General features: G+C 42.8%; 1 protein-coding gene across 3 annotated transcripts in view; it reads right to left on the reverse strand.

Annotated features, from left to right (window-relative positions):
• Positions 1 to 1,137: 1,137 nt before the first annotated feature.
• The window catches only part of DOCK4 (dedicator of cytokinesis 4), a 475,181-nt gene continuing 459,888 nt past the window's right edge, over positions 1,138 to 16,430 (reverse strand). For 2 of the 3 annotated variants that reach the window (XM_025379884.1, XM_025379883.1), the window contains 6 exons: positions 15,358 to 15,439; positions 15,098 to 15,207; positions 12,884 to 12,956; positions 10,708 to 10,821; positions 7,288 to 7,349; positions 1,144 to 3,782 (listed from right to left, as the gene is read on the reverse strand). In XM_025379884.1, the coding sequence (XP_025235669.1) occupies positions 3,318 to 3,782; positions 7,288 to 7,349; positions 10,708 to 10,821; positions 12,884 to 12,956; positions 15,098 to 15,207; positions 15,358 to 15,439 (906 nt within the window). In that variant the 3' untranslated portion in view covers positions 1,144 to 3,317. Of the gene's footprint in view, positions 3,783 to 7,287; positions 7,350 to 10,707; positions 10,822 to 12,883; positions 12,957 to 15,097; positions 15,208 to 15,357; positions 15,440 to 16,430 lie in introns of all 3 variants that reach the window. The other variant, XM_025379882.1, reaches the window with a different exon arrangement.

Below are 16,430 nucleotides of genomic sequence, written 5' to 3' on the forward strand. Positions count from 1 at the left end.
TACGCAACTTGTTGTTCTCTTTGTTGTGTTTCGTAGAACAGTTAGTAACAATCCAGGGAGAAACCTACTTATGTAGGAAACTGAGCTCTTCCTATTGTAATTATGCTTGTAGAGTCCAAAACTGATGGGCTCAGTTGTAATGTAAATAACCCAAAAATATTCCAAAGTCACTTAGATAATGTTGAGAAACAATCAGAAAGACACTGACAATGGCCTTTATTTTTTGTGTTTTTGAGACAAGAGTCTCACTCTGTCACCCAGGCTGGAGTGCAGTGGCATGATCTCAGTTCACTGCAACCTCTGCCTCCTGGGTTCAAGTGATTCTCCTGCCTCAGCCTCCTGAGTAGCTGGGATTACAGGCACCTGCCACCACACCCAGCTAATTTTTGTATTTTTAGTAGAGATGGGGTTTCACCATGTTGGTCAGGCTGGTCTTGAACTCCTGACTTAAAGTGATCCACCAGCCTCGGCCTCCCGAAGTGCTGGGATTACAGGCGTGAGCCACTGCACCCAGCTGACAATGGCCTTTAAATGGGTTTTTGTATTCAATGAGGCTGAAGCTGTAGACAATGGTTTTCTTGGCACTGAGTTACATAAATGTCTTAAACCTAATACAATATTGATACATTTCACCAAGTTAAAAGCCAGGCTTTATTAATAGAAATCTTATAGTCAATGGGGTTTTCAGTGTATATTGAATGTATATTTTCTATTATTTTATGAAAACCAGGGAGAAGAGTTGGCATGCAGATAGATTTTTACCACAGCTGTCAAAAGCAGCATTTAACCATGCCCTTATATGCTTGGAATTATCTGTTTTATGTCAAGTTTTCTGATGCAAACAAATTTTGATGGTTTGACTTAAGTTGGCTCTGGTTAGGGCCAATGAATGGTCAGCCAACCAGGTAAATGCTACCTTCTCTATGGAATATTAACCCATATTGTTTGTTACCTTTCCAGTGATTGTTTCCTACGGCGTAAGTGAGCTGTAGTGAGTGTGAAATGCATCTATCTGGGCACGACAACACAAACAGGATCTATCTAAAACAGAAGGCTAGAAATCTCACTATAATAAGATCAAGAGTTGCTTCTATTCCAAGTAAAGACATGCTGATGATAGGAGTAAAGACAGAAATATTAAGATTAATCTGGTAATTTTATTTAATATTTACCATTCAGCAGCAACCAACATGAACATGTGGGCTAACAGAATCTCTTAAAATGTTCTGCTATGTAGCTGCTTCAGAAATACACACACATGATAAATTCAAGATAAATTCAACTGCTCACTGCCAAATTTTTTTTTAAAAAATGGCTCCAAGAGCAAATAACACTGATTTATACTGTGCCCAAGCACTAGTCAACAAATCTATTAAATTACACAGGAAAAGGAAATCAAGGAAGCTTTGTTATCTTATGCATGTCCTCTTATTTAAATGGAAGTTTTTACTTCTTTAAAGCAACAGAAATATGGAGCTTCACATATATATGTGTATATATATGAATGTGGTTACAGACACAAAGTGTTATCAAAAGCAAAAGCTAGTTGAAAAAATTTCTGACTGCAAAACTTGCAAGATACAAAGCTAAAATGCATATGTTCCTTTTCTCAATTATGAACACTTTCACTAAACATAAATATTTAACATATATTAATTTTTCCGACATTCAAAATTGTAAAGTCAATATGGCAGAATTGTTAAAAGCACATATGTACAAATATTCTTTTTCCATACATAAAGTATTTGGCATAATTATAACAATCATACTGCATCAACAACTGTTTGCTTTTATTTTTACTTTTTTTTACACATAATGGTATCTCTTATTAAAATTAACCAGTTATATACAAAAATACTTGAACATTTATTATAGAAAACCTCTATAACCAGCCTCAACAGCATATACCTGCTGAATGGTTTCATTAAGAGAATATAAAAAAGTGGTCACTGCCTTCCAGGTAAGCTACCAACGAAATAAACATGGTTAAACTAAAATGAGCTTCCCAACAAAAGAGGGAAAATATTTAACAGTATGATTTAAAATACAGTTCATATCTATTGTCAATTGAGTGTTATAAACAGTCAGTAAAAGAAAAAACAAAGATATAAAATACATTACTACAGACAAGGTGCTTTTTTCACACTTCTACAACTGTGGCATTAGCATCCCTACCTAGATCTAAGATGCTATGTTGCAATATTCAAGCTAGAGAAGTCTACAGCAACCCTCCTTCAACAGAAAGACGACAGGTCAGCTAAGACAAACTCCACTGGTAAAAGTGGAGAGTCGTGAGGAATTTTTTATTTTGTGCAGGATTGAAAGTTAATGCCCTTGCCTTTGATAAGTCCTTTTGCCATTTAATCATGCTAATACATTTTCACTAAGCTTTTTTTTCTTCACTTAAGCTATTAATACTGTCCTGTATTGATTCCTGAATTCTTGCTAATGGGGCACAGTCATTTGTGCCTCTTTAACACTTGAGCACTTGCTCTTGTTCAATGACAAATTTTTTATAGGAAACAAGAAAGGAAGCGCAAAATTCAAGTAAACATTTCTTCTGGAGTCTCTTGCTTAATCTAGCTGATTGGAACTCTGAAGCAAATTGCACCTTGAAAAGAAATACAGTAGATACCATGGTGTCAGGGTAGTAAGGGATTTAGCAACCAATTCGCGAAATAGCATTTTAAGAATGTAGACAGCAGTCAAACAGCAAAAGCAACCTTAAAGAAGCATTTTGTTTCAAGAACAAAACAATTTCCAGTCCCAATCCTTGCAACCCTTTAAGTATACTGTCTTGCTCACCTGCTTGAACTTTAATTCTGATGATCTGCACTGATAATCTGCTCAGGGGAAGAGCCAAAACCCTTGCCTTATTTACAGAAGTCTTCTAAAATAAGGACCACTGTGTTAGGATGTACACTGACTTAATAAGCTTTCTCCAAGTATCAAGTATTCAGTAAAAAGGATACAACATTGTCACACATTGTATTGTCTGACAATATCGTATTGGTTTTAAGATTAAACTATATAAAAAAAAAGTGAACATAAAAAGGTACAAAAGGAGTCTTTATCACTATTTACCACTTTCAAATGAGAAACGTTTTAATGAAATTCAGCCATATTTCATTTAACATCTGGCGTTTTAGATCAGCAACTTTTAATATTGTGCAACATGATATTAATAAGCAAGTTTTAATTCCATTCATCGAAGGATCTGAGTAAGTTATTAAAGTGCCTACACTAAATGTCTTCTCATCATACTTCTTATTTTGTAAACGGGCAAAGAATGCATCGCAGGTACATAGAAAAGTGACTTATAACTGAGAGACCTTGCGCGGCAGGGGCCTGGGCCGCGGGCCGGGGTCAGTCCTCCGGGCCCCATTCTCCAGGTGGCTGGATCGCGCTGCCAAAGGCTTGGGGGGCAGCGCGGGCGGCTCGGGCGTGACGGGGATGGAGAGGCTGTGAGGTAGCGGGACAGGGCGCCGCAGAGTCCGCTCGTAGACGCTGTACGGGGGCGGGGTCTTGCTCTCCTTGCGCACCGGCTCCTCCCCGCCGTAGCTCGGCACAGGCACAGGCACAGGCACCGGCACTGGCACCGGCACCGGCAGGGGGACTGACTGTTCGTTCACCTGATTTTCAAAGCCTGAGGTTTCCGACGTGCTGCACCGGCTGAGAGAAGAAATCCCACTGCTGTAGCTGCCCGACAAGACGGGGGAGTTGGAGATGAGTCCTGGTGAGTGGTACTCCACCGGAGAGGGGGTAAAAGACTGCACAGAGCCCTGCTCCGGGGAGAAGGAAACGAGAGGGAGACACAGTATTGAGTCGTGAACGCAGATGCGCTGAAATGCGCGCCCCCATGCGGAGGCCCCCGGAACCCCCAAAGCCAGCTGCATCAGGAGATGCAGCCTTTAAGGAGGTGATTAAGGTAAAAGGTCATTACGGTGCATCCTAATCCAAGCTGACTGGTGTCCTTATAAGAAGAGGCATCTGGACACACAGGGAGACGCCAAGAATGCGACACACAAAGACCTTGCAGGAAGGGCGGTCTGCAAGCCCAGGAGGGAGGCTTCGGGGAAACCAAGGCTGCCACGCCTTGATCCTGGACTTCTAGCTGCCAGAATTGAGAAAATACATTGCTGGTGTCTAAGCCACCCAGTTTGTGGTATTTTATGGGGGAAGCCCGAGCAGACTAATACACTCACACTCAAATTTGAGTGTTGTCCTTTGTAGCACTGAAAATGCACACCAGACGTTTATCTGCCAGGACCACCAGTCCTTGAGTTCAGTTCACCGCCCAGTTTACTCCTTATTTTCAGATAGAGGATACATGAGCTAGGCGTGGTGGCTCACGCCTGTAATCCCAGTACTTTAGGAGGCCGAGGCACGGATCACTTGAGGCCAGGAGCTCGAGACCAGCCTGGGAAACACGGCAAAACCCCGTTTCTACTAAAAAATCCAAAAAGTTAGCTGGGTGTGGTGGCTCATGCCTGTAATCCCAGTTCCTCTGGGAGGATGACCTGAGCCTTGGGAGGTTGAGGCTGCAGTGAGCCGTGATCCACCAGTGCACATGAGACTCTGTCTCGAAAAATAATTTTTAAAAGGTACCCACCAAGATAATTTGGAGGCACACATTAGTCCTATAGTTTGGAAGAGAGGAACTGGCCAAAAAAAAAAAAAAAAATACAAAACAAAAAACTAACACAAAAACCACCATACAACCTTTGGGGGCCCTATTCACCTTCCCAGCTCAGCAGGGCATGCTGCAGGCCAGGAGCCAGGGCCGCTGAGCACACTCAGCTCAGAGGACCCAGAGAGCTGAGGAGGAGGAGCAGAGGCCCCCAAGGTCCTGCACCTGATTTCTCCAGCCATCACTCCAGACTCCTGAGCTGAACTGGCATACTGGCAGCTCCCGGGCTGTAGCCTGAGACGTGAGCTGTTTCATCAGCAGGGTTTTTTAAAAACCTGATTTAGTTGTTATTTTTTAACATTTCACATTTCACATGAAACTCCAGAATTCTGGCAGTTCATAAGGAGCTAGAAGTTCTGGCCACAATGGCACACATTCTCTTAATAGAATCTTTAAAAGCTGAGCAGGGGCTGTCCCTTTTCACTGTGCCAGTCCCCACTATGCCATGTGGGGACTATGCCCAGCCTCCTTCCTTCATTTATGTCAGCTGTCTGGCTCCATTTGGCATCTGAGTTTGTTGCTTTCCCAACTGGTATCCCAAGGAAAACGAGTCCTAAGAGATGCTCTGTGAAAAGAGGGTTCTGCTGGGAAATGCTGCACACCGTATGCTCCTTGTGTATATTCAAAACATATTCGCATTTTCAAGTCTTAGAATAAAGGAATACAAATAATTTTGTTCAGCCCAGTGTTTTCCAAACTTACTTGACTATAGACCTTTTTTTCCCCGCTTATTACATAATGTCCTGGAAAACTAATGTTCTGTGGCATACACTTTGAGAAATGCTATCTTAAGCTAACTTTACTTTGGTCTCTCTTTGTAAACAAAATAACGCTGGTAGATATACATCCTGTCATTTAGTAGGAGCCTAAAATTAAGGCCAATTAAGAGTTCCCAATTCACTGCTACCTCTGTCAAAAGTTAGACCTGAAATTCAAAATATGGCAGGTCAGCTCAGTCTTCGCTGTAGGGTTAGACCCATAGTTTAATGGCTGGCGGGGGAAAAAATTCCCAAAACCCCACTAAACTCTATCAGTTAGGGCAGCACACTGCAAAGCTAGTAACATGGTAGCAGTATGCCCCCTAATGTAACCCAGGAGATATAACACAAATGTTCGATCTATGTTCTTTTCCTTCAAACCCTACGTATAAAGACATGGCTTCGGACTGTATATGGCCAGTAAAAATATATACAGGTCTGCTGAAAGACAGCATATACCAGCTTGCTAACTAAGACTATTTCATAGCTATTCAAACATTTTTAGCCCTTGGGTTCTTTTTAATGTTTAAGAATTAATCTCTAAGACTTATTTTCTTACTACCCAACAAAAATTAAGTTGAAAAATACAGATGGTAATTCCATAGCAACGTGTGGGAGCTCTGTGTGAGTAAGAGTAAATGTAAAAGTGTGGAAAAGCCATATTGCTTTCCTTTCCATCACATCGAGGTGACAGGCTATGGCTTCCAGAGTGAATGCTGTCACAGGTACTTCATAATAACAGCTGCATTACAGAATGAGAACAAAATGAGCCAATCACTTGCAGTTACCCGCGAATTTCTACATCAGAAATTTTGGCAATGCAAGGGAATCACACTTCTTTGCAATTTTCTCCATTTTGCGGAGGGAGGCGGATTGTTTTCCAGTTTCTCAATTTCTATCAGCAACTATCGTTAGCACCACAGATGCATTGGATCGCAACCTGCCCCTATGTATTTGTAGAGGCTAATTTGTCTTTTGAACATTAGCTAGAACTAGCTTATCAACACAAAAGACACGGAGTGTGTAAATCCTGAGTCACTCAGGTACAAAATCATTCTTTCAACACACTTCATATTTGCCTCTGGTGCAGCAGTTCTGAACACCAATCTCTCACGCACTGACAATCCTTGAAGCTAGTCTGATTCAATTTGGATAGAGACTAAATATTATTCTTTATCTTCATGAGGGACTTTTTTTATGTTTAAAGTTGTTAAATAGCCCATGTCTGCAAACCAATTCAAATGTCTGACCTTTACAACTTTCCAGTTTGTTCCCTAGAAATGTTTAAAATCCATATTACTGCCTTGTTTTTCATGATCAAGTATGTATTTCTAATGTAAATGAGAAACTTGGTATAAAAATATTAAAAGAGACTGTTAGGTTTGGCTTTGATAAAATGGGTGAGGCTGATGATAAAGGCAAAAAGACAACAGAGAATATTTAGTAGATCTTGATAGTGATGTTTCTCAATCTAAGTGTGTGTGTGTTTGATGTGCCTGAAACTAAAAGGCCAGGCTGAAAATTTCCTAGGAGGTACATTAGGACCACATTCCTTTCCTAATTCAGTATATGCACTGACTTCAGTTTGCAAGTTCTCACTGCTACCATTTGGAGAATGAGGCTAATCATGGAAAAACAAATGGCTGCATTCGTGGAGGAGGCACTCAGAGGGGAAAGTCCAGTGTTCTTTTCTTACCCAGCTTCCCCTATCCCTGCTTGATATGTTCTTTGCCTTGTCCCTGCAAATTAAAGCACCTTTTGATATATCCGGGATGAGTCTTAGAGAAAAAAAAAAAACCTGGGCCAGTCTCTAGCCTCAGTCGAAAGACGGGCCTTTACCTTCAATGGAGATCGCCCGGCAGGTGAGGGGGATACTGATGTCGTGTGTCTTGCTGGTGAAGCTGTCAATGGGGAGAGAGATAACATTTCAATTAAGAAAAACCAGATGATTGACTATCTGCACATGCTCTCTGTGTTACAAACCCAGATAGATGATCCAGTGCATAAAGACCTTCTAAGCAAAGGGGGTGGTGAGGATGGGGCAGAAGCTAAATGATGCCTATCTAGAATGGGTTCTCACAAAGGGCGGCACCGCCAAGATATGGGAGCATCAGCAAAAAGTTATCATGGCATATATGATGCTTTGACCAAATGACAGGTTCCCAAACTCATCCAATGTCCTTTCCATTTCCCCAAAGTTCAGGTGCTTCTGCACTGCTTGCTCTATCTCATAAGGTGCTTTTAGGTGTGAGGTGCTAGGGAGCAGTTCTTGGGGAACAGCTGTTGTCTTTGACCTAAGCACCAATGAGAACACCATGGCCACCCCAGCAGCCTGGAACAGGTCTATGGGAATATATTGAATCAGCTCCCCCCAACAACTCCAGTACTCTCCAAATAGGTAGAAAACCCTTGGCCATGGCCATACAAGAGGTGCATGGTTTTCCATTTCTTCCCCTAATGCTTGTACTCAGGTCTTCCCATTATCCCCTGGTGTGGTGAGTCTCTATGGATTTCATCATCGTGGCCAAGAAGAGTGAACTGTTTGCTTTTTCTCTCTAGATTTTCAAGTCCTACTCGTGGGACACAGCATGTGTGATAGCACTGCTCCTGTGTGCGCGCTTGTGTAGCAAATCCAGCTCTCTAAAGCACAGTCCTGTATGGTGAAGGCTGGCCGTGACACAGTCAGCAGGGCGAGGGTCAGCCACATTTCTCAATTCCACAGAGATGTTTCGGTGAACTCTGGGCATGTTGCTCTGTGATTAGCTGCCACTCTCCCAGCTGTCACAGTGAGGTTTGTAACTCGTAACAAAACTACTGAAAGGCTGTAAGGAAGAAAGACAGTTACAGAGCCCCACAACAGTGACCACAGATGATGACATAAGAACAGAACATGAGAGCAATCAGTGCAGAAGGGATGGCAGCCCTGCCAGTGAACTTGGGAAGGGTAAGGTCACCTGTGTGTTCTGGGTCCTAAGGGGTCAGGAAGAGTGCTCCATGATCACACTGCTGGTAGGCAGCCTCTCTCTTGCTGGATCATGCTGTCAGCATGTGTCACATTCTCATAACAGCATTAGTTCTCCTGTCCTGTTGATTGTGGGTGATGATTATGGAAGAAAATCATGTCTGTAGGGAGAAGCTGATCCTGATGGGGAACTATATTCCTGCCTTAATGGTGGCAGAAAGTTTATTGTTCCCTGGGACCCTCTTCCTCTTGACTCAGGCAGTTGCTGACACCACCATGGTGGCCCCTGCAACCACAGCACATTTGCAGAAATATTTCTCTGGAAAGGCGATTTCCCATAGCAACCTAAAATAGTTCCATCAGTATCCTTGTCTTCAGGTTTGAACTGGCCTGGAAACCTAAGGACCATCAATATTATTCCTTAAAAAATGTTTTGCAGGTTCTCAACTTTAGGGACACAACCAGGTTTAAACTGGAGACTGCCTGAATATATGTACATTGTGAATGAGATACAAATAATTTGGCCGGTAAGTTTTAGGCCCCTGCACACATACTGATATACTAATGCAGGTCATCAATAAGCTTAAAGTTATTTCTTGTTTTCCTTGAAGACCTCATATGCCTTTCAAAAATTATTGGTGACTTGACTTTGGGCTTTGACAAGTAGAGAGTAAATTGGGTGGCACACAGTTTATTGTATTTTGTTGCAGGGTCTCACTCTGTTGCCCAGGCTAGAGTGCAGTGGTGCACTCTTGGCTCACTGCAACCTCTGCTTCTTGCGCTCAAGCAATTCTCCCACCTAAGCGTCCCAAGTAGCTAAGACTATAGGTGTGTGCCACCACGCCTGGCTAATTTTTGCTTTTTCTTGTAGAGATGGGGTTTTGCCATGTGGCACAGGCTTGTCTCAAAACTCCTGGGCTCAAGTGATCTGCCTGCCTCGGACTCCCAAAGTGCTGGGATTACAGGTGTGAACTACCTTGTCTGGCCCACAGTTTATCTTAAAAAGAGGTAAAGAAGGATGAGATGCTAGACTACAGCAGATGAAACATGAATAATCTAGAAACATCTATGAAAGAAGTCATGTCATTTTTTGTTCTTGTTTTTAGGCTAGTTGTATTTGTAAAACTTCACATCCACCATAGACATAGGTAAGTGCTGAAGAAACTCTCCCATCCAGAATAAGCAAAGCTAGTAAAACAGGGCAGGCCCCTCTTAAAAATGGCCCCACATGTAGGTCACCAAGCAAGTTCAGGAGGCAAGGAGGCCTGTTATTGCTATAAATTTACAAAGCTTAAGATCCATTTTCAGTGGTTCTTAAGATCTAGTTAGCAGAAGGATCACTAGATCACTGAAAGGTTTCATAACAATACAGATATTAGGGTCTTACCCCAGAAAAACTTAGATTCTGATTCAGTAGGTGTGAGGTTAGAACTGAGAATTTGCTTTTTTATTTATTTATTTTTTTTGAGACAAGGTTTGACTCAATGGCCCGGGCTGAAGTGCAGTGGTGCCATCTTGGATCACTGCAACCTCCGTCTTCTGGGTTCAAGCCATCCTCCCAAGTAGCTGGGACTGCAGGTGTGTACCACCACACCTGGCTGATTTTTGTATTTTTTTTAGAGACGGGTTTTGCCATGCTGCCCAGGCTGGTCTTGAACTTGTGAGTTCAAGCGATCCACCCACCTTAATCTCCCAAAATGCTGGGATTACAGGCGTGAGCCACCACACCTGGCCAAGATTTTGCTGCTTAAACCACCACCTGAGCAGAGGCAGTACCCTGAATCAACCCTTTGAGAAATATAGTCCTCGCATAAAGACCTCTCAAAGCAACAGATAACTGCGGATGCAAAGTTAATGACTCTGATAAGCTTGTGGAGCATAACTATTAGTCAACAGCTATTTAGAGGCAACTGGAAACTTTGGCATCAGGCCTGAATAAGACTGAAGAAAGAAGCTGAGTTAGCAGAGGTTGATAAGAATGAAGTGGCTCAAAGTGAAGGTTAGAGAAGATGCTAGTGACCTACCAAGGTTAGGGTGCCTCCCCGAATTTGAGAATGGTGGCTTGGTAAAGAGCACTTTATAAAATCTGAGAGGCTTACTTGGAACGGACCATTGTTTGACCCCGTGTAATAGAAGTTCAGGAAAGAGGGAGACAATTGTCAAGGAATTACGCAGCTACTAAGGTTTTTATCCCAGAAATCAAATGCCTACCTTTCTCTCAGGAATTCAGGACAAGCTGGAGTAGTCAATAAAAGTTATTTTATAAAAGTGATTGTTCAAATGCTTCAAATACCCACCAGTCTGTGTGGGTCTTGGAGGGACAGGGGGAGAGATAAGTTTCCCACTATCCGACATGTTCTTGGCTTCCTTCCCACTGTCCAGGCTCCAGCTGCTAGGGGTGGGGTTCACAGCTGGAAGGGAATAACACAGCTAAAAACACATGGTCCAGCTTTGCCCTTCCAATGCTTGAGATCTTAGAAGAAAGTCAGAATTATCCAGAATGAAAAAATTAACTGGATGAAAAACAAAACAGGAAACTTGTTGAATACTAAATCTTTATTTAATTGGCTGCCTAACAGTTATAGTTACCATTTAACTGGGCGCTAGCAAGTCTCTTCATTTCCCTTAGTGCTGTCAAAGGGAACTACAAATCTTTACACTGGGGTGTAAAACTTGCTGAGAATTACACATGTATTTAGATGCTGGATAACAGACGGAAGATGTAGTCACTGGACTATTTTAAAACTTGGTTTTTAGTAGACATTTCTGGACAAGTGACACCTCAAAATGGAGAAGATAATGACATACTAATATTTTAACTATTTGGCAGAATTCTTGGGAAAGAACAGCCATGCCACATTATCTCATTGATAACTCTTTGAGGAAAGAACTTTCTGAAATCAATGAATTACACTGAAATATGTCCTTAAAAAATGATTTGGAATACTGACAGTATCATTCTTATTTTGTAATTTGTCTGCTCTGTGCTTCGGTAAAATGCAGCAATATGGAGCAATCCTGGCAGGAATAAGGGCAGGATACGCTGGTTGTAAATAGCCTCTATGCAATGAGGTTTACATCAAATCTGAGTTCCAGTGACTCACTCCCTGTACAGACACTGCCATCTGGTGGGCATGTTGAGAATTTTAACATTTTACCACTCTCATTTTCATTTAATGGGATGGAGTTACCCCTCTTAAAATTCTTTTTCTCTCTTCTTTTAAATTTGCATTGTGGTTTTCTTTTCTTTTCTTTCTTTTTTTTTTTTTTGAGACGGAGTCTCGCTGTCTCCCAGGCTGGAGTGCAGTGGCGCGATCTCGGCTCACTGCAAGCTCCGCCTCCCGAGTTCACGCCATTCTCCTGCCTCAGCCTCCCGCGACTACAGGCGCCGCCACCGCGCCCGGCTAATTTTTGGTATTTTTAGTAGAGACGGGGTTTCACCGTGTTAGCCAGGATGGTCTCGATCTCCTGACCTCGTGATCCACCCGCCTCGGCCTCCCAAAGTGCTGGGATTACAGGCATGAGCCACTCCGCCCGGCCTGTGGTTTTCTTTAGTAGAAGGGGTGAGAAAAATACCACATTCCTTAGTTCCGACAAAGATCAACATGTGACTTGTAACATTAAAGCCAAATTTGTGTTTTAAAATAATTTTGCCTAAGACTTCACTAATTTCCATCTTCCAAGGAAAGTTCTAATGTATCGGTGTACCCAAATGACTATAGTTTATTTCTTAATGAGGGCAATTAAAAGGCACTTTCCCAGAATATTTCATTAACGACTCTTGACTCATTGGTCTGGGGAACTGCTCTTATTTTTGAGGCTTGACCCTGACAGAGGTGAATGGGTGGCTTGCTGCAAGCCCCGACCTGTAGCTGAGGAAATCGTGTTTAATCTGCTCTTCATCTTCTGCTGTGTTGCAGACTGATCCTAATTGGCTATTTACTGCTATCCATGTGTTTGGTTCTCATTTTGTGTGACCTTGAGGCAGGGCACACTCCATTATGCACTGGATTGCAATTCTTAAATGGTATTTAATTGTACAAGAGCCGTATCTGAGTCACAACAAACAACACATGAGTTGGCTGAATGAGCTTTGTAAGGGAGACAAAGGATGGGACCACCGAATCGATCTGGGAGAAGCTATTTTCACGGTGCTGAACAAGGAGCCTAATTGGCAACTTTGTTTCAGGAAGAGGAGGCATTGCCTGGGTGACTCACTGGATGGTAACAAAAGACCATTAAACATAGGCGTTCCTATCTTGCTCAGATTCTGCTGTTAAAATCTTATAGGAAAACAGCTTTTGATAAATGATCATGAATAACTGTCTTTCATTAATCCCCTAAAGAGCATACCAGTCCTGATCATTAAAGCGCTAGAGCACTGCTTTCCACACAGACACACAGAAGACTGGAGAACATGAGGATAAAACAAGCCCTTACACATTCCAGGCCTGATCATGCGGCTGGTCTTACCTTTTTCAGGTGCAGAGAGATTTGGGTCACTGCGTGGCAAGGCCCCGTCTCCAATATGATTAAACAGCATCCTCTGCAAAGGTACAAGGGTTGATTTTTATGATGTGATATACGGACATGTGAAACCTTTTAGAAAATGAGATGATTATCCCCTCACTAAAACTTTTGGTTCAAAATAATTTTCATATGATAGGATGAGCCTAGGAATAAAGAATTTAATTAAAGTAAAAGGGGGTGGGAAGAGCCTTAGGTTTTGAGAGTGTTTGAAAAGTTTGTATTACATTTTAAATGTAAATGGTAAATGTTCATAATAAAATGGAAGGTAAAAAATAAATAGTAAATAGCAGTTGTGCTATGAAGTTCTTTTTTTTTTTTGAGACGGAATCTCACTATTATTGCCCAGGCTGGTCTTGAACGCCTGGGCTCAAGCAGTCCTCCCACCTTGGCCTCCCAAAGTGCTGTGATTACAGGCATGAGCCACCACACCTGGCCTGTATGGAGTTCTTTATAAATACAAATGCTACAGTGGTGATATAAAACAGAAATAAGAATTAAAGGAGAAATATTAGTTCAAAAAATCACTTGCGAATGAAATTTAACCCCTGCATGTTAAAAATCCTTTATTAGGTTAAAAAAAATGAAATAGTTGATAGTCTACAATTTTTAACTTATAAAAATGCCAGTTTTACATGGTTTTACCTAATATATTAAATAGAAAGTACCAAGTCCTTAAAAGTAGATGTACTACAGCAATGCGCACTATTGAAATTTTGGCAACATATATACTGCTTCCAATTTTGCTAAAACCAGAAAACTTGGGAGGCTAATCAGAGAAGGCTTTCAGAGTTGCCCATGCTGGCAACAAGTTCTCCTGGAGCAGAACAAACTGAGAAATTCCCTTGCAGCATCATCGAGTGACAAAGGGTAATAGCTAGTCCAGCCAAATGCATTCAGATATAATTTCTGCAAGACATCAGCGCTGTGCAGAGGCGGTACCCCGGGACTTTCGGGAGGATCACACAATCAGCAAAGACAAACCAATCAAGCCAAATCCCACTCGCGCTCATTCACTTCCAGATGTGGCTACAGACTTCTGCCAGGATAGTGTAGAAAAACAGAGAAATTACCTGGCATAGAAATAACTATTTTTCTCTGCTCCTAAATTATTCCCAAATAATCTTTAAAACTCAGAGGCTACCCATGAATCTTCAACTTTGAAACCAACCTTCAAGGCTCTCGAAGTGCCCAAGGGCTGAGCCCAAGTCTCTGCTTTCAAAAAAACAGGGATCACTTCAAAACCAAGTTCAGGCAGGGGCTGAGGGCCATGCTCCCTTCCTCCCATGAGGAGTTGACAAGGAAAGGCCAATGACTGAACCGCTCTTTTCTCATGTATTCAAGAATGGCAAAGGCAAACAAATTGCTCCTATACTCATGGGTACCCAGAAAGGAATCTGCTGCAGCTCTTTTAAATAGGTCTAGGCAAAGGCAAAGACTGCTGGGCAGGAGAATGCTTCTCTTCAAGGGTATTTTCCTAGTCTAAGACGTTCCCCCAGACTTCTGTTACATACACAGGGCATGCAAACACACAGGCACTTTATTCACCCAACTACTTTGTGTAATGTTTAAGCAGCAGCAATGAAATAGATCAAGGAGGGTAAATTTCCCATTTCCCTTTTAGCTTCACTGCCAAGCAACTACCATGTGTCCCTATCAGAAACATGGCTCAGGGCCAGGCATGGTGGCTCATACCTGTAATCACAGCACTTTGGGAGGCCGAGGCGGGTGGATCACCTGAGGTCAGGAGTTCGAGACCAGTCTGGCCAACATGGCAAAACACCGTTTCTACTAAAAGTACAAAAATTAGCCAGGCGTGGTGGTGTATGCCTGTAATCCCAGCTACTTGGGAGGTTGAGATAGGAGAATCGCTTGAACCTGGGAGGCAGAGGTTGCAGTGAGCCAGGATTGTGCCGCTGCATTCTAGCCTGGGTGACACAGTGAGATCCTGTCTCAAAAAAAGGCAAGAAAAAAAAGAAACATGGCTCGGGCAGAAATTTCTAACCATGGGCAGCAGACAGAGGTGCACTCTTCACCAGGTGGATTGGTCTGACAACGCCCAGCTGCTTGCTTTCGGCAGCTACCATGTGTTTCTGCAGAGATATGTAAGCAATTCCAGAATCGTCCTTGTTTTCTAGTTCCTCTACCCTACAAGGATACCTGCGAAGGCTCCACGGGTGTTGGATAGATGGCACTGCATGGTCTCTCTCTTGGGGACAGGCAAGAGTTTTCTCGGGAATGTTTGTGTTTGTCAGACAACAAAGGAGAAGCTGGGAAGAGAAGGAGAGAGGAGCATCAGCATGGTAGTGGTGCTGCACCTGTCTGGAGAAGAGAGCCTGAACGCGTGGCAGCTGGCCATAGTTCCCAGGACTAGAATGTTCTCTGGGCACCCTTGGTCTTCCCCACACTCTGGCACTGACCTCTGGCACTCGATGGAGCAGAACTTGTCACATTAGGTGAAGCCGAGTGAGTAGAACTCAAGCTTGAGGTAGATGGACTTGGCTGGAAACACACAGGGAGCTATTATCACACCCTGATTAAAGGCTGCCCACAACACTGACATATTTGAAACAAAATCATCAACTTTTTTTTCAAATCAGCGGAAAAAAAGTCCATTTAACAATATAGAAAAATCTTAATAACTTAGATTGACAAAGAAGTCTGCATGAATTAATAAAAAGTCTGAGATTTTGACTCCTGCCAAAGGAATGCCTTCGTGTTAGATTCAGCTACACACTGTGACTTTGTACCAGTTAGCAGCGCATTCCTTGGTTGAGGTGTAAGTAGACAGACTTCCAGCCTAGGGCCCAAAAATAGGTGGGTATAAAATGTGCCTTCTCGTTATCTGTAAAAGTAAGTTCGACTGGACATGGTGGCTCACGCCTGTAATCCCAGCACTTTGGGAGGCCGAGGCGGGCAGATCATGAGGTCAGGAGATCGAGACCATCCTGGCCAACACAGTGAAATCCCGTCTCTACTAAAAATACAAAAATTAGCCGGGCGTGGTGGTGCACACCTGTAATCCCAGCTACTCATGAGGCTGAGGCATGAGAACTGCCTGAGCCCAGGAGGCAGAGGTTGCAGTGAGCCAAGATCGCACCACTGCACTCCAGCCTGGGCGACAGAGTCAGACCCGTAAAAAAAAAAAAAAAATAAATAAATAAAAAGGCAAGCTAAGAGGCAGCTAGTGAGTGGCGACACACTCTGAGAGTCCCGGACTGCAGAAGGAACTTGGGGCAGGTCTCAGAGCTGAACCCTGTGCAGCGTGCCTGGGCTTTTCCATCGCTTGCTGATGTCGTCTTAGAGCGATGGGGCAGTTTTAAGAGAAACGTCTTTGTAGACTCTAGAGACCCATAAAGCAAGAAGAGTGTTTAAAGGTTTGTCCCTAAGCCAAGTTCTTGCTTGTTGGCCTGTTCATCAGCACAGCAGAATGAACAGAAACACTCATGACTGAGACAGAAAAGGAATAAACACAACCAGACAAAAAGCTAAT

This window comes from Theropithecus gelada, chromosome 3, assembly GCF_003255815.1.
Source record: "Theropithecus gelada isolate Dixy chromosome 3, Tgel_1.0, whole genome shotgun sequence".
NCBI lineage: Eukaryota > Metazoa > Chordata > Mammalia > Primates > Cercopithecidae > Theropithecus > Theropithecus gelada.